The 27,599-nt window shown below is 36.5% G+C and overlaps 1 protein-coding gene across 1 annotated transcript in view; it reads left to right on the top strand.

Annotated features, from left to right (window-relative positions):
• The window catches only part of LOC128995403 (dystonin-like), a 204,773-nt gene that overhangs the window by 143,102 nt on the left and 34,072 nt on the right, over positions 1-27,599 (top strand). The window contains exons 22-36 of the mRNA XM_054420412.1: positions 308-447; positions 2,363-2,483; positions 3,280-3,497; positions 4,336-4,480; positions 5,188-5,271; positions 6,245-6,457; positions 8,690-8,793; positions 10,222-19,363; positions 23,252-23,398; positions 23,676-23,899; positions 24,501-24,699; positions 25,096-25,350; positions 25,666-25,782; positions 26,301-26,524; positions 27,319-27,519. Coding sequence (XP_054276387.1) covers positions 308-447; positions 2,363-2,483; positions 3,280-3,497; positions 4,336-4,480; positions 5,188-5,271; positions 6,245-6,457; positions 8,690-8,793; positions 10,222-19,363; positions 23,252-23,398; positions 23,676-23,899; positions 24,501-24,699; positions 25,096-25,350; positions 25,666-25,782; positions 26,301-26,524; positions 27,319-27,519 — 11,534 coding nt within the window. The remainder of the gene's footprint in view (positions 1-307; positions 448-2,362; positions 2,484-3,279; positions 3,498-4,335; positions 4,481-5,187; positions 5,272-6,244; positions 6,458-8,689; positions 8,794-10,221; positions 19,364-23,251; positions 23,399-23,675; positions 23,900-24,500; positions 24,700-25,095; positions 25,351-25,665; positions 25,783-26,300; positions 26,525-27,318; positions 27,520-27,599) is intronic.

Raw genomic sequence — 27,599 nt, 5'->3', positions numbered from 1 at the left:
AGGCCACCATATACCGTGGTGTGTCATGACGTAAAACCGTAGCAATATCTTTGAGGCATAACAAGTAAGACTTGGCAAATTGCCATCAAGGGTTAAAGTCTCCTATGGTTTTATTCATACAAGTAACACAGCAAATGTCTGCTGTTCACATTCAAATACACGTTCTTAGATATATACTTGACAGTTTGGTAAAAAAAAAAAACACATGCTACATGCACAATTAAATATAAAATAAAATCTAATATTAAACAATGACTAATTCTGAAGTAGCGGAGTTGAGGTTTCTTACAGACAGTTTTTGTTATAGAGTCTGACTGGAGAGGTGGACGCTGTCCAGGCCACTCTGCGCTCTGTAACTCGCAAGACACCACAACTACAAGCCAAGGTGGATAAGGTACTCACTCAGTGGAACTCTCTCTGGAACTCTTCACATCTCTACATTGAGAGGTAAACAATATGGAACTGTGATTAAGTTTAATTTAAAGAGCTATAATTTGTGTAGGGTGTTGTTCTTTTTAAAAAACCACCACTATGTTTTTTGGCCTGAGGGATCTTACCAGGGAGGAGGGGGGCATTTCAGCCAAGTTCCTTGGTGTCCGGCTGGATCCTACTCTTTCTTGGTTGGATCACTCATTGGAATTATGCATGAGATTGGCTTGTGACATTTTTGCTCTAAGAAGACTCTGTGGTGTCGTCTCGCAAAATGTAGTTAGAACAGCTTACTTTGGTTTATTTCATGCTAAGATTACTTATGGTTTGATTGTCTGGGGCAGTGCCTCAGCATCAAAAGATGTTTTTATCCTACAAAAACGTGCCGTTCGAATCATTGAAGGAGTTCATTATAAAACTCACTGTAAACCATGGTTTGTTCATTTACAAATTTTAACTCTTTATTCTGCCTGTATTCTGCAAAACTTGCTATTCATTAATGATCAACCAGATTTGGTGCATAATAATGACGTGCACTCTTACAACACTAGAATAAGATGTTAGATTAAGTAAATCAATGAAAAAGCCATCTGTACTAGCCATAAGGTTATTTAATAAGCTACCCCTTGCTATTAGGGACATGGACATTATTAAATTTAAAACTGTTGTAATCAGGTTCTTACTTGCAAATGCATTCTATTCAATTGATGAATATTTGACAAAAAAATTGACTTGCAATGATTTTGTGTAAGATGGGTGAGCCCTTTGTTCAATTTATTATTGTATAGATTATATATTGTAACCTGACATATCCAATGTATTCAAAAGAATATCTAATGGAAATAAAGATCTTATCTTATCTTTAATCTTAGTGTATAATAAAAATATTATAACACTTTTTTACTCCTCCTTGAGATCCTGTATTTGTCCTATTATTTGTTTTGACGCTCATGTAATGTTTTATCAAATCTACTTTATGAAATAAATTATTGTTTCATACTACATAGTTTGACAAACACTAAAGCACAAACGTTTTTTTTCCAAACAACCAAGTTTAACTTTTATTAAATTACATTTTTTTTCAAACTTAGTTCAGTTTAATTATTTGAGAATAATAAAATAAAATAATTTTATATTTTAATATGAACAACACTGTCCCTGCATTTAACCTAAAAAAAACAAAAAAAGTACATTTTCATTTCACTTATGTAACGAATAAATCTTGACATGTTATTTTTATATGGCTATATCTATAAAAATATGTTTTCACAACAATATTTCCACATTAAAACCTACACTTAAGATTAATATTAATATTATCAAACTAATATTACATTATCAAATGGTATTACAATTTTTTAAAATTTAAAATACACAAATAAGAAAATAACCAAAATGTAACAACAAATTTCTAAAAATATATCTGAGTAAGTATGACGAGAGTGGCTGATTCAGTGTAATATTTGCATTAGATTTTATAATCAAAGATTCATTGACACAAAAACAATTCATCGACATACAGAAATCTAAATGGTTTATGTTACCTGGCTTCATTTAACATAAACCATTTAGCTTAAATTTAGTGATCCAGAGGCTACCTCACCATGAAATACAGAAATCCTTTTTATTAATAATACAATTTTGTATGGTTTGTAATTAGTATTTAAAACTACTTGCTCACTTCAACACTATCTGTTAATGGTCATGTGGACATGCAACACTGGCTAAATATGATTCATAAATACGTAAATGTGTGTTCACTGTTGTATTCAGTCTGAAACAACTCTTTTCCTCGTCCAGTTCTGTTAATATCGACACCATTGTAGATTATTCTGTAAACTTGTGACTTTTCCTGTTTGATATCTGGTGACTAGATAGTTTGAATTTATAATTTATACACAACAGTTGTAGTAATGGGTTGCATTTGGTCCAGATTGAAGTGTGTGGAAATCATTCTCACGGGACTCGACGAGTGTAACAACGTCATCTCTGAGTTTGAGCTCAAACTCGCTGCCTTCCAAGAAATGCCTTCAGAGTTTGAGAGTTTGCAGACGGTGAGTAAAATTTTGTCAATCCCTATTTTGTCCATCATGTAGTTACTCTACAATAATAATATTTGTCTAGTCTTTAATGAAAGATTTATTGATTAACAGTAGTTATATTTACTAATATTAAAACAAATAAATTTTAACTCATACTTTTACTCTTCAATAAAATAAATTGAGGGAACAGTGATGCTACCAAACACAGTTGCTCAGTTGGTGTTTTGAGCTGCTGATCCAGACATTTACAGTTTGAAGATATAGTTAATTAAGTTTTATAACCATTTTGTGTATTAGTTAGATCATAAATGTTGATAATTATCAAAGACGATGTATGCATTAGGACAGATTAATTATCTTTGATGCCATTCAGCGTACATAACTGTGCTTTATGAATAAAGGAAATTCGATTGGATAAACCTTTTTTTTATAATATAAAATCCAAAAGTTTTTTTGAGAGAAGACTGCCATTCTTATACAGTGAGCTGGGGCCTTTAGGTTAGTTTGTTTTAGGTTAGGTAATTTTTCTTTAGTTTATGATAGTGACAAAGAGAAAGAAGGTAATATTACAAAAGCGAAAGTTTATTTTGATTAATTTGTTAAAGAGACAAATTTAAAAGCGGTCAATTTGTATTCATGCCACTTTGTTTAATTTATTTGAAAACAGTAAATTTTGTAATATTACCTGATTTGTCACTATCATAAACCAGCCTAACCTAAACAAACCACACTGTAAAATAGTCGCCTCTTCTTAAAAATACCCAAATTCATCATAAGTAGCGAGTATTAAATTGTCTGTGTGCAACAGGTACACAAACAGCTGGTTTCGCTGCAGAAGGAGGTAGCTGCGACACAGCCGTCCATAGATCAGCTGGTCGAGGACTCTCACAACTGTCGTCGTCTGGTGGAGAAGTCTCGCAGCCACGTACATCACGGCGGTCCACACATTGACCTTGACAGGGTTGACACTGACGTCAACCGAGTGGTGCAGAGGTGGAATAACATCTGTTCTCAACTCGTTGACAGGTAATGTCTCAGTCTTGATAGATATCTCTATCTAGATAAGGTTTCTTACTAAGTTAGTTTAATGTGAGTAAACCTCGTGCCCCATTCTCAGCGTTCAATCGCGTTTACTTTTGAGGCTTAGTTGGAAAATAAATTCAAAACTGTCATATGATCAAACTTCAGTCGCAACCCAAAATAGTAATGGAAACCAAAGTTTAAAAGTCTGGAAAATGCTAATAAAGGATCTCTGTAAATAATGTCAGAATTTTGAACAGCCTATTCTTGGGGACTATTAAAGATACTTTAAATGTCAAATTGAAGGGGAAAAACTAGATTTTTTCATACCTTAATACATTTTGATGCTTCGTTAGTAGCTCTGCATAGGCCTATATGGAAGTGGTTTTCCAATTTCTTGCCAAGCCAAGTATTTTGTACTATCTCTGGTTTCACAGCGGCGATCACTTACAAAAATTTTCTACGCAGATGTGCCAAATCACAAATTTTCTCAGCGTAAACGATGTTCTTTACATCTAGTGTTAAACTCTTTAGTTGTTCACTTGTCTCTGAGTAGAGGCCCACCTAAAAAAACATCGGACAGTTCAGGTTGAAGTTTACACGACGGGTGCATCCTATTTTAGTTGCTACTAAAATCAGGCATTAACTACTTTATTCTAGTAACTACTATGTGCGTCTATTAAAAATTGGGTTTTAAAATTCTTTTGTTGTAAGATTTAAAATAGCATAACGTCAAAGGTATTATTAAATAACTTAATCCATGAGTTCCCAGGGTGAAGAACAAAGTTTATCGCTACAAGTCCAGTATGCAACATTGCACCTTAACAGCTGTTGTTTGTCACAGGGCACGCAGCTGCGAGGCAGCATTCAACTTACTGTCCAAGTTCAAGAACTCGTACCAGTCGGAGGTGACGATCATAGACGAGAGCTACAAACAACTCAACTCCATTCCAGCCGTGCAAGTGAAGGAAACCATTGACCTGACTAAGGTAAGAGTCGTCGGGAGGTAAGCGATACGAGGTAACCACATGTCGCACCGTAGCATGACCGTAACAACCGATGTAAAGAAAACATGCGGCCAACTACATTAACATCGGCCGCAGTAGTTAATTGCATTTTTGAGAAAATTTACATTACAAGTTGTCGAGGTGAATGTGTAAATACTTGTAATCGTGATATTGTTACTAATCAACTTTAGGGTTGTTGAAAAGTATGTAATGGAAACAATGTTGTCTCGTTTGTAAAATTGTGATTTGTGATTTCATCGTAAGAAGTTATGTCTACACAAATTAAGGAGAATGTTGAATAATTTTCTTACATGCAATTCTGAAGTGTTATTTTTCAGTTCTTCAACTGAGGTACAGTTTTGAAAATTCAAAATTTCCTCATACAATTCTATAGAGATATTGTTTCTACTTTATTTACACTTGTCCACCTATCTAATGATTAATCAGTTCGTAATTTAACACAAAATCTTACTAATCTCATTTTAATTGTAAGAGCATGACCTAATGAACTTATTTTGTAATCATTTGATACAAATCGTCAACTCTTTTAACCTCCCCTCACTGTATCGTAAAAGTTCACTCACTATTACCGTAAATATTTGAAGTTGAAATGTTGTGAGTGGTGGAAAAGAGTCGACTGGTCACTGGTGCTAACCGTAACACAACCTAACCTAACCTGTACACTGTAGACGCTGTATACGTCAGTGTTGGAGCGAGCCCCGGCAATGGAACAAGTTAACATGGACGGCGGCCGCTTTATACGGGAGGCAAAGGTGAGTTGATTACTTTAGTGTTCTTTTTGGTGCTTTCCTTGTCATGTCTTGGTGCAGACAATTTTTTCTACAATTTTATGATGAAAGTTAAAACATTTATGGGTTGAAAACATTTGATACTTAAATATTTTTAAATTTGGCAGCTGTATGTACTATAGCGTTTGATGTACATTGGAAAAAGTTTGAAATTTGAATATAATGTTCCAGATTTGGTAAAGGATTTTTAATTTAATAAATTTACGTTAAAAATTTAACGATAAATTAAATTTACCTTTACTTTTGGTGTTAATTTCTTTAAAATAAAATATTTGCGACAACCATCCAATAAGCCTGTGCATTTCAACTTGAATTACCTTAAACGGACTATTGAAAGTCATCTCATCATTGTTAACCAACTATTTTACTTTAAAAATATATCAATTGTCTGACCAAGACATTTTTTAGTAAGACAGCGAGTTTAAGGGGGAAAAAATCCTGTACATAGGGTAAACCAATGTGTTCTGTGTCGTAGAATGCACAGTTTACGCTATTATTTGTTATTTGTTATTTTCGTAGTTTGGTCCTAACTCCTTTGGAGGTGTTGGGGTAGTTTGTTTACAGAATTGTTGAATTATAGCAGCTGACTTTTAATTTGCTCACTTTATTCACTGGGGAAGGAGAGCAATTTCATTAAAATTGTGTTGGAAATTATTTATTTAGACTAATTATGGAGTTTCTGTACTACCTAAATGTATATGGAGTTTGATAAAACTCAAATTCCAGGTATTGAAATTAGTTCACTCCCCCAATACACAGGAAAACTATATAAATCAAGGGAAATCTTCTGATGGAGTCACCGTTTGCACTGAATGTATATAATCCAGCAAATCATGGGAGTTGTGGCGGTGACGATAGACGACGTCGCAATATCATAACATAACTGCTTGTTTGGAGACGGTAACCTAACCCTAACCTAACCTTAACCCGTGGTAAGATCTACGACGCAGGCCTGACCCGCTACATGGAATGGCTGACGGAGGAGGTCCACCCTAGTCTGGACGCTGGGTCGCGCAAGATGGCGCGGCGCGAGGGTGGTGCAGAGCTGACGGCGAGGGAGCTCGATGTTCTCAACCACCGGTACGACAAACTGTTGGAGATACTTTACGAGAGGCTGCAACGCATCGCTAAGACTGACCCTCAACTTCAGGTGAGTAATTTTGGCAAGAATGTAACTTTTTAGTGATGCATTAGTTATTTACAAGTTTTAAACTAGAACTAGAATATGAAATTATTTTTGGGACATGAATGCCAAGTTGAACTGTAGAAGATACTGACTAACTTTTGGATGCAGTAATCTATCTTCAGGGCAAGCTACAGTTAAACTTTTGTATCTTTTTCAAAGATGAATTGCTGATAGGCATCTGAAATGTCAACCACTATTTTCACCAGTTCAACAACACCTTAATATCCTGGAGACTTACGAGTAGATTTGACAGAGTTTACTGGTTTTGTCGTTGAAGCTGATTAGTGCAAGATTAGGTTTTCCTTACCACCTTTAAGCATTAATTTCAAGTTGGATGATAAATTTGGAAGATAAATTTCATGGAAGTATACTTAAATTGAATTTACAATGTTTACCAACTGATTGTGATTAGGATAGGTTACTGTTGTGTTGGTTAAAAGTAAAGATTTGCAATTTGTATTGCAATTAATTTGTAATTGAATGATTTTTCCTAAAACATCAGGGACAGTCAATAAGTAGGTAATATTTTTTTTTTACCAACATTACAATTTTAACAGCTAATTTGTTTGACAACATTTTGACATGTTTGCCACCCCTACTTACCATCAATACATGTAACCAACATATAAAAAATATTTCTATCAACAACAGCAGTTAAAACATCAACAGTAAAGTGCCAAACTAAATTAGACAATTAGAAAACCAGTTTGTGATGATGACACTGACAGATGGTCAGTTGTGAAAGACTGTACCGTCACAAGAAGTGACTGTACTCTAATGATCTACTGTGTCCGGAAGTGACTGTACAGGAGTGGTTTGTGTAGGTGTTATGTAGGAAGTAGATCACCTTCAGTCCCTTCCACTCTTCAACTCTTCTACTCAGAGTTTCATTCACTAAACGCAACCCTGCGTAGGCTGTTGATTGCTAAATTGTCAACAAAGTCTTTGTTTTCGGATACTTCCAGCTGTTGATTGGCCAAAGCTTTTACAGTATTTTTTATCTATTATAAACTGAGAATTAACTATTTTTAATTTAGGTTCTCAAATGTTCACTTAATGTCATGCGTTAAAATAAGTAGTTTATTTTCATGCAATTTACAACTGTTCATAAATGTCTACCGTTCTAGAAGTTTAAATGAAGCGTTGTCTTATACAAACATTTTATTGTTACGGTTAGGCCTAAGTCTTAGATGTAAACAAATTTAGTTTTTATTCACCACAATTACTTTAGAATACAATAAAACTACCAAAATTTTATGATAAATCACAAGAAAGTGTATAATTATCACAACATTAGTCATACAGAATGAAACTACATATGACACAAAGGTCAATGCAAATGCTACAGGACTGTACCAGTTCTGCCCACTCCCCCCTCCACGTTCTCTTTGATTGTTACCTGCACCAGTGCCAGTTTGATTTAGTTTCTGTTTGAATCAGTGCCTTTTAATTTTGTGGTTTATCGTGTCATTTTTTGTAAATTTATACACGGTTAGGTGAGTTTTTGTCTATTTACAATATTTAAGCAGAGGTTCTAGGGCCATAATATTTTTATGCATACACTTGTTTAGGTTAAAAGTGTTTGAACCTCCAACAAGTTCAAATCAGAATTAATTCTCACATTTGGTTCAATCTTTACATTTGTAAGACAGTTTGGTAAGATTTTGTCAATATATGATATTTAAACTCTTAAAAAAAATAAGTGTTTGTTTATAAAGTTTACATCTTAATTTACTTACAAAACTTTAAATTTCTTTTAAAGCTATTATCTTTGTTATCTTTTAGGTGTTTTAATAAGCAAACATTGTAGATATACGGTTAGTTTTTACCAGCTTTAAATTTAATCAATGTGATACTCATGAAGATTTTTCGGTTCAAATTAATTTTGTAAATATTAGTTTATAGTAAAAAAAATCTGAAAATTATCAGAGTATTGTTAATAACTGTAAATTGATCTTCTTATTTTTATCTCTTGTATATCTTTCAAGAGTTTTTAATTGACAAAAATAACTGGATCTAAGTTTCATGATAATCTAAATGAATCCACTCTTAAATGATGTGAAAACTTCAATCGTGCTCTCAAGAAAACAAAAGCAATTTACCGAAACAGTTAACTGTTTGGCCTCATTTGAAGGTGTATCAGCACGTCAAGTAGTAAAGTGGTTTCCAATAGTTTAATTGTCGTTTGCTGTGTAGGTGGAGCTTGCAGACATGATGCCTCGGCCAATCAGAACGTTCAGAACAGAGTTCAGCATCCACGAACACTCCAGCGAACAAACCAGATATTCCTCTACCACCAGGTATGAACATACACTTCTTTGTATTGTATTGCTTTAAGGATTAAAATGTTATCAACAATCTCTTCTTATAAAGATAAACAAAAATTATTATTTTCTACGTATTTCAGTTTATGGTTACACTTTTCATTAATATTTTAGGGTTTTTATTTTATTGTAGTTGCTTGTAATGTAAGCTGAAACTACTAGTAGAGACAATTTAATATAAACAGAAGTGATTTGATTGATTCTTTTAAGTACACACACTAGCCCCTACTGGAGTAAAACTCTTTTAATAGGCCTAATTAATAGTATTGACATTATATGCTTATCACTTATAATTACTAAATAGTCCTAGTATTTTTGTGTGTGTGTGCTGTGAAAATTTGTGTTAACAGACACATAAATATCACTTTATTCGTATAACAATTAGGCTTAAAAAACATTAATCAAGCTAGCCTTTTAAATTACTGTGTGCACTCTTTTCTACTAGTAAGCTACCGATTCCCCAGACTTGGTCATTGTCTTTATAGTTCATTAACTAAGTGAGTTACTTGACTTATAAAACAACATAACCACCTACACTAGACATTTACACACATTCTTATTCATTACATTCTTATTTATTTGGACTTTTTTCATAGCTTATGTATTTAAGTTACATACATTATTTTTTAATTCCACTAAATTTGAATGTATGTGTTTTAATACCTCAAACTCACTTATTTCTGTAAATATCTTGCTTAGTAGCAGGTTGCCTTAAAATTTTTCAGGTTCAATTTCAAACAAATATAAAATTATATGGCATGGTGCAGAAAGAATCTAAAGAAATAACAGTTATTTGAAAACTTAAAAATTTTAGGTTATTTGGATTGTCAAATTTATTTATCTGAACAAATTAATGAAATTAATGAATTGTAACTATAAAATATTATGAAATTGTTACCTGCTTATCACTCTATTAAGTGCAACAATAAATTAATACTAATGTGTAATTAGCTGACAGTCACGTTTTGTTTAATGTATTACAAATGACTAGATAAATGTATTAAATTATTTAGCAGCATAGTCATGTCATTTTAACAATAGTTACTTTAACATTCATCATGTGCTGAAGTAAGCTATGACGGCATTGTCACTATAATACTCTTGATAACTGCAACTCCTGATAAGATATCATGAGTGTTTCTTGTTTCTCTCAACGCCATTGTTTTAGATCTGGTCTCTTTTGATCTTATCTTAGTTGTTCATAGATCTCTGTTGGAACAGGTGGCAAATGTGTAAAACTGTGTGTTATAGTATTGGTGATTTTAAAGGGAAAATAAATTAAGTTGATAAATTTAAGTTATGGCTGGATACAAAACTCATTGGAATGTTTAGACAAGCAAGATTCATGTACAAACTAGTTTATCCAGTATATTCCTGTTATTGCCAATGCTCTTCTTTCGACAGGTACTCTTCAGATACAGTGGACTCGACACAGCTCAACTCTAGTGAAAAAATTTCAAAATCGTTCGCGAGTGTGAAAGTGTCGAAACCCGCCAACAGTCGCGAAGAATCCCCTGCAAAATCTTTTCCCGACACGGTCAACGAAACAGTCAAAATAGGTAACAAAGTGTCAACAAATGGCGAATCTAGTCCAGCGAAATTTAGTACTATGCAATTCTCGGAAATCCGATCGTTGAAGCGGATAAACAGGGTGGAGGAAGGAATCGGAACGGACAATGCGGATATCATAGAGACTCCGGGAATAATCCACCCTCAGACCGGTGAAGTGTTGACTGTCGGGGACGCTATTAGGTTAAGGGTGTTAGATGTTCGGACTGGTAGAATCAACATGGTTGTGAATTCAAAAACAGTGTCTGTTACCATAGAAGAAGCTGTGGAGCACGGTCTAGTCAATCCTACACTAGCGGATCGGTTGTTAGGTCCGTGTGGAATAGTGGAGGACGAGTCAAAACCCCAGCTGTCCCTCCTGGAGGCCATCCAGAGGGAACTGTTGGACGCAGAACGAGGACCTGCAGAAAGAGCAAAGGTAAGACAACCAGAAGAGAGAGGGGTTAGCATTGCTGACGCTGTACGTGGAAACGAGATAGATCCAGAAACCGGTCTGTACTTGTTGAAGAACGGGAAGAAGATAAGTCTGAAAGAAGCATTCCAGTTAGGTTTATTAAGAAAAGATACAAAAGTCAACAAGAGGAAAGGTGTTGCATTGGCTGATGCAGTTGTGCAAGGAATCGTGGACGAACGAACGGGACAGATTGTGGATAGGTACACTGGAGATAAATATCCTGTGGAAGTGGCAATAGAGAAAGGTCTCATTGACCCTGACTTGAGAGAAGTAGTGGAGGTGGTAGGAGATACCAAAGTGACTGTGGATGAAGCATTGAAGACAGGCCTACTGAAGGATGGCAAGTACATGCATAGCTTGTCTCAGGAGAAACTGCCTTTGAGGGAAGCTAAGAGGCGTCAACTACTAATTAAACCGATGACACTAAAAGATTGTGTTGATTTAGACGTGTTTGAAGATGGATATGTGAAAACTCCTACACATAGAGCTAAGGTTACCATCTTGGAGGGGATATCTCTTGGAGTTCTGGACAGTGACTCAGCCAAATCTGTTACAGACACTAGAACTGAAGAGCTTTTGACTCTCTCAGAGGCACTTACTGAAGGTATAATTTTGCCTGAAGGAAAATTTGTAGATTTAGCTTCTAATGAAGTATTGACCATTCCAGAAGCCGTAGATAAAGGGTACATAACTTCTGTATCTATTAAATCCATTTTTGATATCGATGGCTTTAAAGATCAAAACACCGGTGAATTTGTCAGTTTAAATACGGCTATCCAAAAAGGGATAGTGAAAAATTCTGAATATGTAATAGACTTCAAGTCAGGAAAAACAATCCCCCTTGATGAGGCTGTGAAATTAGAATTAGTCCGTCCTGAAGTACTAGAAATGCTGCAGAGAAAGATAGGAATAAAATCAGGTGGCAAAGAGTTAACTGTGTTGGAAGCAGTTTTTAAACAGTATTTAGACCCAAAGACTGGAATTGTTATGGATAAAAAGACCAAAAAAGGCGTTCCTTTGGATGAAGCAGTAAGGAAGAAGTTAATATCACCTGAAGGAGCAGCATTATTAAACAGTCTATTAAATATCACTCTTACTACACAGACAGTTACCAAAACAATAAAGCGCTACTCAACAAGTGTGACTGTGGCGGAATCTTCGAAACTTGTAACATTTGGTGAAGCCATTAGGAAAGGTCTGATTGATGAAAATACTCAAATGTTCAAAGATGAAAGTACCGGAAGATTTATGCCTGTTGAAGATGCCGTTAAGGAAGGTTTGCTAGGATTCCAATCAGACTTGGGAAGCCCCAGTAGTAGTTGCTCCTCAAGAGATGAATCACCAACCAAAGGTTCACCAATGAAGAAACGATCACCAATCAAGGAAAGTGTCAAGAGAGCCCTAGATTCATTATCTAGAACAGGATCAGTCTCGCCCACGAAAAAGTCATCGGGCGAGAGTTCTCCTGAAAAACATGCAAAAATGTCAGAAGAATTTATTGTGAAAGAGAAACTCAAAACAGAACGACAGGTGTTTGAACTTCCTCCTGAAGGGTGGTACCTCGGTGAAGCGATAGAGCAGCATCTGTTTGATCCAGTCACTGGTCTTTTCATCATTCCAGGTACTGATAGGTTGGTTTCATTTGAGGAATGTATTAATCTTGAAATTATCAATCGCAAATCAGCGATGGTTGTAGATCCTAACAAAACAAAACACATAACTTTGACAAAAAGCCTTGAAAAAAGAATACTTGACTCAACAGGCCATTACTTCTTACCGGATGGCAAGAAAATTACAATGAAAGAAGCAATAGAAAAGGAGCGTGTAATATTGGAAACTAGAATGGATATAAAGCCTACCTCACATAGATTAATTCAGGTAACAAAAGTGACTGGAAAGCCAGATATTATTGAAGTTTCAGAATCAGGTACGGACAGAACAACGTTCAAGGAAATCAAACCTAATGACAATGAATCCAACATTGAGCCACTTCAAGTTGCTCCTGGTGTCATTTTTGATCCTGCGACTGCCTTGGTAATTTTTACTGACAATGGTAAAGCCGACAATTTACTAGATGCTGTGAAAGAAGGTAAAATTGAACCCAGTAAAGTAAAAGTTAAAGATCCAAATACTGGCAATGAAATTAATATCAACGAAGCAATCAAGAAAGGTATAATTGATAAAAATAGCGGTGATTACAAAGATAAATCTGGGAGAAAAATAAGCTTTGCAGATGCTGCTAAGTTCGGTGTTGTAGCTGTTTTAGGAGCTCCATTAGTTGCTGTGAGTAAAGCTGCGAAAATGATCCAAAAAGCGATGGTTGTAGATCCGAAAACTGGAGAAGAAATACCAATTGAAGTTGCTTTTGAAAGGGGTTTGGTTGACAAAGAGACATTGGCTAAATATGAGCAAGCTATGGAAGTGGATGATGAGGGAGGACTTTCCCCGGTCAAGTCGGTTCAAGTTGGAGATATAACTTTAACAGACACAAACCAGACTGTAAAACCTGTACATTCTGAACCAAGCAGCCTTCAATCTAAAGAGCAGCCTAAATACAAGACATTAGATACATCCTTTATATCTTTGGAAGATGACACAAGACCATCTGAAGCGGAGTTAACTAGAGCAAGAGTTACCACCGAACCTAAATATAAAGTGTCTATTGGCCGGGCTCGATCCCTGTCTCAGAGCCCCGATAGAGAGGCCAAACCAGTTGTCTTGCAGAAAATGCGGAAGAAAATCGTTAAACCTAAAGATGCCGTTGATGTAGGCATAATAGATAAAGAAACAGCAGAGATTTTAGAAAAGCCTGAAAGTTATCAAACTAGAAGCGGAGAAAAACTCAGCCTATCTGAGGCTATCAGTTTGAAAACCTTAGATGGAAACACTGGCGCAATAAGAGATCCTCAAAGTGGAGAGTTACTTACAATAAAAGAAGCGATGGAGAAAGGTATCCTGGACTCAGCAGGGTCTTCAGGTAAACTTTTGATTCCGATTGCAAGAAGTCTTTCTATACCAGCTGTTTTAGAACAAGGTCTGTACGAAAATGGTAAAATTGTGCATCCAGAGACTGGAGCACATCTCTCTCTTAGAGAAGCGATACTGTGTGAAATTGTTGATCCAAACTCAAAAATAACTGATCCAAACACAGGAATAAAAATGACATTGGAAGAAGCAATAGCCAAAGGAAGTATCGATGATGAAAAGACAAGAGTAAAAACTAGAAGAGGGTCCCTAGATTTGTTGACTGCAGTTGCTGGTGGGTTGTTTGATAAAGTTGATGAGAGGAAAGGACTTGATCAGCTTCCACCAGCAGGAATGACGTTTCCTGTGGCCTTGAAGAGAGGGCTGATTGACCCAGATTCTCAGGAAGTTGTTCATCCGGTTACTGGTATAAGAAAACCAGTGCATGTAGCAATTCAAGAGGATTTTATCATGGCGTTACCTTGTCCAGTTTCTCCTGACTGCATGCAGGTGACTGATGCTTTAAATTCAAGACTCATTGACAGTGAAAAGGGTATTTTCATCCACCCCAAGACTGGAGAAGAAATCCCAATTTCTGATGCTGTGGAGATGGGACTACTTGTACTAAAACCACCAACTGATGAAATTGGAGGGCCAATAACCTCGATTACTGAGACTGTAAAGAGTTTTGAAACTATTACAACTAAAACAATTGTGCTTCAACAAGGTTTTACTTTAATCGGTCCTGACACAATTAAAAATATCACCACAGGAGATGTGTTGTCTTTAGATGATGCTAGAAGGAAAGGAATTCTTAAGGATGAGTCGGTAACAAAAGAAGAATCGTCCTCAGTTAATCAGGATAGAGGGAACGGCAGTAATTTGAAAGAGTACACCAAAGATGCTGAATGCAACTTAGTCAAAGGAAAGTCTTTACAGAAAGGTGCAGACTCAGCAGTTCCAGATACGGAAACAACGGAAGGAAACTTGATTGCAAAACAACAAGTTGCCATTGAAGAAGCTTTTAACAGTATTTATGATGAGAAATCAAGGAAATTCAAAGATCCAAAATCACCTAACAAACTGTTGACTTTTAAAGAAGCCTTGGATGCTAAATTAATAGACCCTGAAGCAATGATTGTTGATGTGAATACAGGAGAGCCCATAACTACAAGAGAAGCTGTCGAAAGAGGTATTATTGATCCGAAAACTGGAGCCTTGAAGGATAAAAAATCTGGTGGCAGTTTAAGTGTAAAAGAAGCTGCAAAACTGGGTCTGTTGGCAGTAGTGGGTGCTCCAATTCTTGCTGGTAAGGCAGTTGCTGATGCTGTAAAAAGTTTAAAGAAGAGCAAATCCCCTGAAAGAAAGAAGTCTGTGGAAATCCCTGCAACACAGATTACAATTAGAACATCGAAAACTCCCTCACCGCCTAGAGAAATTCCAACAAAAAGTATACCTCTTAAAGAAGCCATTCATTCTGGTAAAATTCAACCTGATCAATGTTTTGTCACTGTACCTGTCGCTGGAGAAACAAAACGAATCTCTGTAAAGGATGCTCTCGATCGAAATCTAATTAGTCTGAACAATCCTATTGAAGTTCTTGGGCCCGCTGAAATATCAGTTGTAGATGAGAAAACAAAATACAAAGTATCCGTCACTAAACATTTAAACCCCAAAGAATTAGCATTAAGGGGTGCTTATGACTTGAAAAGTGCTGAATTTCTGGACCCTAAAACAGGCGAAGCTGTTGATTTCAGTGATCTTGTTGGGGAAAGTAACGTATTTGACCCTCAAATGATAACAGTGAAAGATCCACAAACTGGGGAACGCATATCTTTAGAAGCAGCCCTTGCAGTTAATTTGATTGACCCTGAAACAGGCAGCATAACAGATCCTGATACTGGAAAAATAATACCTTTCTTTGAGGCACTCAAGCTAGGATGGGTGGTACAGACTGGTGATCAAACTAAAAAGACTCAAAAGAAGGCAGAACCTGGAATATCACTCATTGATGCAGCTCAAAGTGGTATTTTCAATGCAGCAACTGGAGAAGTTAAAGATCCAAAAACCGGTGAAGTTTTAAGCTTAGCAGAAGCTCTGGTAGTAGGAGTGATTGATCCAGATCTCATCACCATCAGAAACCCAGCAAATGATGACCTTCTCTCATTGGCTGAAGCTGTTGATTGTGGCATCGTGGATCTCAACCGGGGTGTTATCATCAATCCTGAGACAAAACAAGAAACAAGTATGAAAACTGCTTTGAATGAAGGCTTCTTGATATCTGGTTTAAGAAAACCCATCTCCCTGGAGCCTGTGATTAAAAAGGGATGGTACACTTCTTCGGGTAAAATACTAGATCCTTTAACAAAAAAAGAGATTGATGTTAATGAATCTGTTAAAAGAGGAATTGTTGACCCATTCATAACTGAATGCAAAGACGCAAAAGAAAATAAATTCATCACACTCGATGATGCTTTGTCTAAAAAATTAATTGATTCTGAGGCTGGAAAATTGAAAAATAATGTTTCAGGTGTTTTAGTACCGCTGGATACTGCTGTGGAACAAGGATTAATCCGTACAAACAGCGTATCATTTCCCCTCATAGATGCAATAGTTCAAGAATATTACTCCCCCAAAAATGGAAAATTACTAAATCCCTGCATTGGAGAAGAGCAAACTTTAAGAGAAGCGAATAACTGCAAATTCATTGATTGCAGTTCTGTTTTAGTCAAAGATGCACACAATGACAAAGTCATATCAGTACCTGAGGCCGAACGTGTTGGGCTATTGGACAGTGATAAAGGTGTTTTGAAATATCCTGTACAGATGACATTAGACACAGCATACGAGAAGGGATATTTGTTGACAACTCAAAAACCATTGTCTCTCCAAGAAGCTCTAGCTCAAGGTTGTTATGACTCAAAAACCGGATTGATGGTTATGGGAGACGAAGACAAAATAACTCTTGAAGAAGCCATGAAAATAGGAGAAGTCAACCGAAATGCTTTAACTGTAAAAGATCCAAGATCCGGTGACATAATTACTCTGTCCGATGCAATAAAGATTGGTGTCGTTGATCCAAAGGCAGGCACAGCCACTGACCCGACAAACGGGGCAGAAATGCACTTCTATGATGCTTTAGACAGAGGTTTAATTGTCCCTGCTAAAAGAAAGTTTTCTCTACCAGAAGCAGTATTCAAAGGATTTTACGACCCTGTATCCGGTAGGTTTACAAGTCCAGAAACTAGGGAAAAACTACAAACAGACAGAGCGATTAGAAGAGGTATAATAGATCCAGCGTCTACCATGGTGAAGGTTGATGGTAAAGTAATGACCTTTGAGCATGCTGTTGAGGACGGTATTGTGGACGCCAAAAGTGGAACAATCAAGTTTGAAAATAGAAAATTGGACTTCCAGGAAGCTTTTGAACAAGGGCTGCTAATTGAAGTTCGGCGTCCTATAACGTTGAATGAAGCAATTTTGAAAGGTATTTACGATGAAAGAACTGGTTTGTTTGTTGACCCAGCAACAGGTGACCGATTAACTCTGCAACAAGCTATTCAGTCATGTCTCATTGATCCTGATTCAGTTCATGTCAAGGACACTAGAAGTGGTTTCCTGAAAAAACTAAATCTTTCTGAAGCGATAAAACACGGTTTTGTCGATGGAACTACAGGTAAAATTAAAGATTTTTCAAAAAGTGGAGCGGAAGTTTCAGTCATTGATGCTTTTGAATCTGGTTTGCTTGTTGACAGCAAAGCAGCAGTTTCGATCCAGCGAGCCATCCATCAAGGACTGTATGATGATCAGTCAGGAAAGTTCACAGATCCTAACACAGGGAGGAAAATCACACTTCACGAAGCGATACGGAGGTTCATCATCAATCCTCTTCTTCCATGTTATTGGGATAAGAAACCTGAAAAACTTCTCTCTCTTGTAGAAACATGTAGAGCAGGAATAATTGACCGAAGAGCTGGCATGTTTAAAGAACCTGGAGCAAATTGCACAGTGTCACTTTCTGAGGCAATGGAAATCGGACTTATTGTTGATATTGAAAGTGCTGGATTTGGTCTGTACGAAGCAATTTCCATGGGACTATGTGAAGAGGGAAAAGTTGTACATCCGTCAACAGGTAGAAAACTCACTTTGTGTGATGCCGTAAAAGAAGAACTTATTAATCCTGTATCTTCAATAGTTAAAAATACAAAAACTGGGAAATACATGAAATTGCCAGAAGCTGTAGAAATGGGACTGATAGATGATATTGTTGGAGTATATCAAGTACCTGATACAGGAAAGATTCTAACACTTCAAGAAGCAAAGAAAAGAGGTTTGATCGTGCCATCGAAAAAGCCTCTCAGCATAGAAGAAGCAGTAAAATGTGGGTTGTTCAGAACAGATAGTGGTAAATTTGCTGACCCTGAAAGTGGAGAGTTCTTTGATCTACATGAAGCCATCAATAAGGGTCTCATAAATGCGGAGACAACTGCAATCAAGGATCCAGTCACAGGTCAGCTAAAGAGTGTAAATGCTGCAATTGAAGATGGAACTATTGACATCTCTAAAGGAAGAGTTTTAGATCCAAAAACCAAACGGTCATACTCCTTGGACACAGCTTTGCAAAAGGGCATTTTAGTCACAGTTGAAAAACCACTAACATTCCAACAAGCCGTCAGAAGGGGTTCAATCGATTTCCTCAAAGGAACTTTTAAGGATCCCAGAAGTATGAGAGAGTGCACCTTGGAGGAAGCTATTCAGTTTGAACTCATAGATCCTGAATCAGCTGTTGTCAAAGATCCGAAAACCGGGAACTTTTTGACATTAAAGAAAGCAATAGCCGACGGACTCATAGATTTGAACAAGAGAGCAGCTCTTGACCCACAAACAGGAAAAGCTAAGAGCTTATGCATAATGTTTGAGCAAGGAACAGTTGTGTTCTTGCGAGAACCGATGTCATTTGACCAAGCAATCGAACAAGGCCACTTGGACACATCCACAGGTAAATTCACTGATCCACAATCCAAAGAAGTCCTTACACTAAAAGAAGCCATTACATTAGGACTAATCGATCCCGATTCTGTTCTCGTCAAAGACACTGCTAAGAAGAGACTGCTGAAACTCCCTGAAGCCTTCAGAAAGGGTGTGATGGATTCTGAAAAAGGAAATGTAGTCGATACGTCCACTTCAAAATTACACTCGTTGCCAAATGCAATCGAAATCGGTTTAGTGACGACACACGGTCTGTCTTTGATAGAAGGTCTCGATTACGGTCTGTATAACCCCACCACAGGGAGTTTTACCGATCCGTTTTGTACGAGCGGGGGCGTGATGGAGCGAAGGCGTTTGAACTTAACAGAGGCTATCAAGTCAGGCTTGATTGACACTTCGACTAGTGTTGTGAAGGATCCCGCCACTGGAGACATTTCCACCGTGCAAGATGCCATCGCTAGAGAGGCCATCGACCCTGTGGCGGGCAGGATGCTTGAAACTACCTCAGGCAAACCTATAGACCTGCTGAAGGCCAAAGAGAGGGGATACATCATACCAGCTGAGGCCAGGGTGAGTACAGTTCAATACTTACATTTGCTCGTCACTGTAGTGTTAAGTATTTAGCAACTGCGCTTCCATGACCGATCAGACATTCAATATGTCCTAAGAAGTGTTTTGGGCTTCCAAAGGAAGTTGTGTCTTAAAAATCCATACAATCTTCACAACTCCACAAGTTTTACAAGTTTTGTGAAAAATGTTGTTACCACAAAATGTTCAATTACAGAATTAGGTCTTGTGTTTTGAGAGTCTGAGATAACATAGGGATATGATATAACAGAGGTTCAAAATCACTGGTTTTATGTATTTTATTCATATCAGCACACTCCTAATTGCTCTCAAAAAACTATTTTTCACTACCATCACAAATCAAACTTATTTTTTATGCTACAGTTGTTACTAAAAATCACTATGGATTCTAAATACACTGGCCTAAAAATTCTACGAATGAAGAATATAAATTAATTAGTTAGTAGTTCTAGATCTCGCCGCTTAATCACAAGAGTTATGATCGTAATATTTATGAATTCTCTGGTTACTTTGTAATAAGATTTTTACGTTATCCCGAGGTCTTGGAAGCGCAGTTGTCTCTTAAGTTAGACTTGCACCGCCAGGTTGACGTCTTGAGTCACTGTCTCGGGTTGGCGGATGCGGCTTTGTCGTTTAGACGACGTCTTTGCTTTGGGTAGTTGGCAGGCATGTTAGCCAATGCATTGTTCGGCTTGGCACTAGGCCTACGAAAATAGCCCTAGTGATTTTATCAAAGCCTTATCATGTTCCATTTTCAGCTCATGTTCTTTACTTCTTAGTGATATTTTAGTGATGGGTGGATTCCAGTTTGATGATTTTTTACAGCTTGTGATAGTCCTTCTAAGATGCTTGAATGGGTTTTAAATATTTTAAAACAGGATAAACAAGTACTTTACTTACGTAAGAGAATTTCATAAACTTTTTGAAGTTTGTCTATAATGTTACAAAAAGTGAAATAAGTTTTTTTATCTATCTGCCTTCAAAGGGTTTACAAGCTCACCTTGATCGAAAACTTAATAACTGGAATATTTTTTATATAGATATCCAACTTATCCTGTGATTTTGAAAGCTCTAGCATTGAATTTAACATGGATGCCATCCATTTCTTTATAACAGAAATTTTCAATTTTTTTAAAAGTGCAATATAAATGTATACCTTATATTGTAATTTGATATAAATTTAAATTTGAAAATAAATTGTTTAGAGGTTTTATTGATTTTGACGTACATTTTATTTCATGGACATAAATAATACTTGTTTTAAAGAAAAATATTCATGTTTGTTTTCTGAAAACAGTGTGACATAAAAGCCTAGGTTGGCAACCACAAAGTTGATAGGTACAAGTTATTGACTTCTTATTCAGGACCTAAATTTTGGAATTCACCCATTCAATATAAGTGTTTGTGTCATATCTTCTCAATCTACAGGTTTTTTCAAGATTAAATGAGATTAAAAGAAAAGTTGCCTCTAAATAATAATAGGTAATGTTTGGTAGCATATCAGAGCTCTTTGATTATTTACCTTGAAAGAGCCGCTTCTTTTGTTTTTAAGAAAATAGAACAGTTAAAAAATTGACTTAGTAAATTCTATTAATTTACTAAAAGACATTTAAATTTTAAACTAACATCAAGTTAAGACAGATTTATTAATAATTTTTAACTCTAGCTAAATTCTTTAGAACAATCGTTTTGATATTAAATTAAAAAAGAATGGGTTTGAGCTTTTTTTTACTGAGCATTTTTGCTGATTAATAATTTAAAAATACTCTATTCTTAAAATCCACAGAAAATTTTATATTATAGTCCTCGCCACCCTAAGTTGAGGCAGCCCAAGGCCGCACGGCGTATATCTAGTGCGGCCTTTGGCTGCCTCAACTTAGGGTGGCGAGGACTATAGATTAAGTGATGAAGTTACCGTTTTCACATTTTCATCTTTGATTAGATTGTTTTGCTAAAAAACCAAATTTAACAAGTTGATTTTTAATTGAAACAATTATTAGTAGTCAAAAATGTCTTCTATAGTTTAGTTGATTAAGCGTAATTTTACAAATTTACTCAAGTCAATATTAGTTTGATACTTGGTTAATGCCTATAACTAACCTAAAACTTAAATTTCTCAACATTTTATGTTCATATTGCTGAACAACCTATACTTTTGTTTCTTTTCAGTACATAAGTATTTTAATAATAAATTATTGCTACGCTAAGATAGAAGTAAATTTCAATTTTACCATCGACACTCTGGAAGCTTTACTCCTAATATTGTGTTTGTCTCGTCTTGCCATTTGTGAATTTAAATTTGATTGTTTATGCTTTCTGTTTCAGTGTTTCTTGTGTTGTGTTCTGTTTTGTTGTTATGTGTTTTTGGTGTGTTCCAGGCAGGATGGGTTTGTTTGTTGGGGTTTAGTTTACCTTTGCCCGTCTCACAATACTAAACATGCCCCCGCTCGCCTAACCGCTCGCTGGCGTGACTACCGCTTCGCTTGGAACCAGCGGAAATAACAGCAATGCTAACCCTCCATTACTAACTTCTATATTTATATTTCTTGTATCTCTTTATTTTCGAATGCTATTTTTACTTAGTTTCCATTAACCCTGATTTTCTGATTTACTATTTTGTTTTTTGGATGAAGGTACGTCACATTTTACTATTTTTACCCTAATCTACTTGTTTCTAATCGTTATATTAATTTTATTTCTCATCTCACACTTATATTCAGTTTTCTCATCATACTCATCCTCTTCTCTACATCACCTTCATTCTTTCGTGATGTTAAAATTTGTAAAATGGAGGGGTGTCAAGAGGGACGAGAGAAATAAAATTAATTAATGGTTGGAACGATTATTTTATTTATTTTAAGATGTCTTTACAAATGTTTTGGATTTTATGAAACATTTCAGATCATCTTTGTCGAGTCAAAGGGGGACGAGATATCAATAAAGTTGATTTAAAGTTAATTTAAGGTTTTACAATAGAATCACAAAATTAGAAAGTACACCCATAGAGTTTGTTACCACTTGCAACATGAATGTAACGCTTTTCCCTTGTTAACAATATCGGCATGATATAAGCAAGCACGATTGGACACCAGTTTGTGCTTTCTACACTTTTACACTTTGTTCTGTTGTTCCACAAGGGCCTTTCCATACAGTGAGCTTTTGTTCTAAACATTTAGGAAACAGGATGTTTGTCAACGTAGTACTTCAGCTTTCACCATAAAAATATAATAGCTAGTAAATCAAATGTGTTAGATGCTTACAACGTAAATAATCTATTTATGTTTTTACAGCTGTCACAATCGCTGCTTTAAGCAGCTTTTAATTGAAATTTCAGTGCTTCAGTTGTGATTCTTAATTTTTTTTTTGACGTCATATTTACTGAAATCACTTGTAAATCATTCTGCAGTTTTAAAAGATGTATGTTTAACGTAAACATTTCTTTGAGCACTAACAATTTTATATTTGTTTTTAGGTAATTGCAATTTTATATACTACCTACAAAAATACCAATGCACAATGTTACCAGGGCACAATGTTATTTACACATTTATTTTCATACAAATTTTTTTTTTTATTTACTTGTGTGTTTTAAACAATTTTCAAATGTTTATTACTAATGGTTTAACATATTGTGAACTTCTTAAGTTTCTTCCACTGATAAAAAGCATACACTTATTTCAGTATACCCATTTGCAAAATATTTCAAATCACAAATACTAGTTCTAAGTGCTTACATTCCATATTTAAAAACAAATATTTCCTAAAGTAATAACTATGCTTTAAGCGTCTGAGCTGTAGGTAAGGTCTAGGATCAGCAAGTTAATGCTTGTTTCGCATACCTATGCGTAATGCTGTGTTGTTTCTATACAGCAAGCAATGGAGGAGAAGTATCGTCTGTGTGACGACACGTTGTCACAGCTGCTCGCGTGGATCGCAGAAGTTGAGGATCGTCTCGCCAACCAAGACGTTGCGCAAGAAGATGTCGACCAACTCCGCAACCAGATAAACATCTTAAAGGTATTAAAAGTTGTTCACCTACCTTTAAAAAATCTCTCTTTTGCTACTATAGAGTGTATTATGAAATATTTTTACACTTAATAATTCATAGCCTGTACATTGTTGATCAAACTAATTATAGAATTCTTATTAGATTTAAAACTAAAGAGTGCAATGACTTACATCAAAGTCCTGTTAATCAAAATCGCCCATTAACCCAAATCCCCCTTGTTAATCTTAATTAAGAACTCTTGAAAGATTGTACATAACTACCCGTCTCAACATGGTTGTTTCCCAGCTGGTGAAGGAAGAGCTGGAGTCTCAGTCTCGTCCGATCGCCAACTGTCTGGACCAAGTACGAGTAGTCGTAACCACCGGAGGGGAGTATCTGTCAAGGGATGAGGTCGTCAGCCTAGAGAAGAACGGCAAGTCGCTGCGTTCACGTTACGATCGCGCCAACGACCGTACCGACAAGCTACTGCGTCGTCTCACTGCCGCAAAGGATGAGCTCAATAAGTTCAAGTGAGTCGGTGCTGGTTGTTTTTTTATTTATGTTAGTAGATTTAACATACTAGTCACTGTCAGGACATTCTGTTGTAGTATAGTAAATATCTCCGATGTTTGTATCACAGAAAATAAAGCACATTTTCAAGTTATACACATCGGAGATGTTCGTCAGAAGCTTTAAGCACGGAACATAACAAACATACACAATAGGATAATTTAATGCTGGGCTATCAAATGTTGTACCGTAATCCATGATTTTTTTCTTCCTTCTGACAATCTTAATCATTGTGACTTTTCATTGTGATTTGATATGTGTGCCATGCTAACTGCCTGGACCTATTTTTGTGGGTAGGTTAGGTTTGAATCTATTCCATCTTCCTTTAGGTTAGGTTAGAAATTAGTAGTAGGGCACTAAATTTACTGATCACAGTAGTGCCATGGACCAATGCACAGACTTGACTGGTTCAAGACCTCTTCACAGAAGACACTGGTGGTATGACTTTCTTTAATGGAACTTAATCGTCTTTAGATCACTGTGCACCCATCAGAAGGAGACCGGCAGGTGAGATTTAAAAAAATACATAAATAATAAGACTAAACATCTGTCTGTTGTCAGGTCTGAGCTCACAACATTCACTGCTTGGCTGGAGAAGGCGCGGCGCACGTTGGAGGACAGGGAGCGCTCGCTTGCTAACCTCAACAAGATGGACGCTAGTCACGAGTCAACCAGGGACTTTGTGTCGGATGTGATCGCCCACCAGGCAGACCTGCGGTTTATCACCATGGCCGCACAGAAGTTCTTTGACGAATCAAAGGTATAGTCATGTGTAACAAATTAAAGGAGTGTGCTTTTTGTGATTTTTATAAAATATGAAAAAAAGGTTTTTGCAAGTTTGAAGATTTATTTTGGGACTTAATTTAAACTTTTCTAAATTAATTTATAAGATGAAAAGATTGCTGCGAGCTTACCGCATAAAAAGTATGTTTAGGTCATAGAACACATAGAAAATGAACAATATTTCATCCACTGGGGGATTTTGTCAGTGTAGAAAGAGAGAGTTGGACAAAATGGTTGCTGTAACGCTCTTGGGAGACAAAAGATCTTTTATTTTTTGGGTCTTCTGTTTGCTCTATTGCTTACCTGTACTTTTTCTAATAACTGTCTTTTAATGTCTAAGATATTTGTTAACAAACTAAATGTGTTTCAACAGGAATACCTTACATGTCTCAACGAGTTCCGTACATCGCTGCCATCGCGACTGCCTCACGTGGAGCCAGTGGCACCGCAAGACTCAGCTGTCCGCAACACTGTGCAGACAATCAGCTCTCAGTACCGCGATCTGCTGAGTCGAGCCAACGCCCTGAGTGACAAACTGAGCGGTGTCGGCGGACGACAACGAGAATACCGTGACGCCCTTGACAAGGCCCGAGCGTGGATGAGGGAAGCTGAGCCAAGGGCTAACAAGGTGAGATGTAGGATAGAAACTACTAGAAAGCTTGGATAAGTTGTTTGAAATTTCAATAGATTTAGTATTTTTATACACAGTGTATCGAAAAGTTGTCTTATCTTGAATGAACAAAATTTGACACATTGTGACCTGATAAAGACTCAATTTGAGAATGAACCTGCCTGTAGCCTAGACAGACTACAATAATTACTCTGGCAGTAAAATGTATTTAAACCACTATTATATTTAGCTTAAGAGTATTTAAATTAAGACCTTTAATATTTGAGGCTTTAGGCACTGTAGGCTATACTAACCACTAAACTGTATATGTAGATCCTGTCCGAGCCACTGGCCGCAGACCCTCACACTCTGGAAGATCAGCTGAGCCGAGCCAGAACACTCAACAATGAGTTTGTGGCTCAGGGACGTCTCATCGACAACGCCAAGCACGTAAGTTTCCTGATGATTTTCATCTTTTAATTCAATTGTTTTAGGTCCATCTATGCTTTTTTGTCCATTTTTTAGTCTGATGATCACTCAGAGAAAAATATCTGCACAAACATTTTGAAGACAAAAAATGTCTCATGTTTTCTCAAGAATTAGGAATTTTCTGAAAGGTTTGGCTAGCTTACCTCAGAACGTGAGTGTAAAGGGACAAAAAGATACACAATAAAAGGTCGGAAAACACAAAATAGATATTTCCCTAAAATATATCCTCTAAAAAAAATATATTGTTTTATTAGGCTCTGGACTCTAAATTTCTCAGATAAGCTAGCTGAAATCTATCCCTTACAAAATATCCCTAATCAGCCACTTATTTAAATTTACGTTTTACAATATTTTTGTTTCTTAGTCTCTAGTGAGAGCAGTGAATTTATTTCAGTTTGGGCTTTACGTGAAGTTGTAACATGCACTTAAGTTACTTCTGCAACAATTTCTACCATACTATATTTTCTGTTTTCCCGCAGGCCGTAGAGTCTCTAGTGCGAGCAGTGGAAGGCCAAGTGTCGTCTGCAGAGTTGGCAGCATTGCAGGAGCCAGTGAGGGAGTTGGAGCTCAAGTATCGCCAACTGTGTGACGGACTGGCCGAGAGGTGTCAGCAGTTGGAGACAGCACTAGTACAGAGCCAGGGAGTGCAGGACGCTCTGGACGGACTGCTGGCCTGGCTAAACTCTGCGGAGAACACACTCAAGTATGTGCAAACAGTTGATGTGATAGTCACTCGTCAGGATTATTTTATTTATTTTCAAACGTGTGTTGTGTGGAGATTTTTCTTTAATTAGAAAAAAAGTTTGATAAAATCCATCAATTTGGAATTTTAATGATTAAAAAGATTGTCCCAATCTCTATTCTCCTTGCAATCATTCTAACATTGTATGATTTCCCACAGTTATGATTAGGAAGCTGCAGAATTCATGAAAAAATTGAGGGAAGCATTCATAGGGAAAATAGACCATAATTAAGATATCCAGCCTGAAAAAATCTTTAACTTTTTAAATTGCACCATAAGTACCAAAATAAATATTAACATTTTGAACTGTAGAATAATTAGGATAGCAGATAGCTTGCCTTAGAAGAAGTATTTTTCAAGGAAAGGATTTTGGCCAGGATTTTGAATTGTAGGAAAAGGAGAATAGCAGCTAGCTTACCTTAAAAAAGTGTAGGTAGGCCAAATAGAAACAAGAGAAGAGACACTTTGCAGTCCACACAATATTTCGTCCTCTGGAGGACTTTGTCAAGTTTAGAGAAAGTTTACATTTCTTGAAATCTTTTCTTGGCTTTGACACATTAATACTCCAAATACTTCTAAACCAATTTACTTGTAGTCTTAGTAATCAGGTGATTTTACAATTTATTCTCAACATCCTCAACATGATTACCATTACAGGTGTGCCAACATTGTATACATTGTGGTCACAGTCTAGTAAAACTTGACTTAACTAACTTGAAGAACTTTAAGTAGAAAACTGTGTTGTGTCCGTGCAGGGACATGACGAGACCTGTGAGTCTGCAGAAGGAGCGACTGGAGGACAGACTGCGGGAACATCGAGTGTTACAGTCTGACATTGACTCTCACCAGTCGAGTGTGGAGAGTGTCAGTCGCACGGCGCAGGAGCTTGTCAACACAGCTTCCAACCCAAGACTGGCTAAGAAGATCGAGACCAAGACAAGGGATGTGGTCACCAGGTAATGCAAGCCTTGGATTACTCAGTTCAGTTAGGGTGATGCAATTTAACTACAATTATTTCACATCTAAAATCATTAAT

This window comes from Macrosteles quadrilineatus, unplaced genomic scaffold (assembly GCF_028750875.1).
Source record: "Macrosteles quadrilineatus isolate MER2022 unplaced genomic scaffold, UCM_ALF_1.0 Scaffold_5__1_contigs__length_97177068, whole genome shotgun sequence".
NCBI lineage: Eukaryota > Metazoa > Arthropoda > Insecta > Hemiptera > Cicadellidae > Macrosteles > Macrosteles quadrilineatus.
The sequence above is the reverse complement of the archived record's forward strand: the minus strand, read 5'-3'. Positions and strand labels throughout refer to the sequence as shown.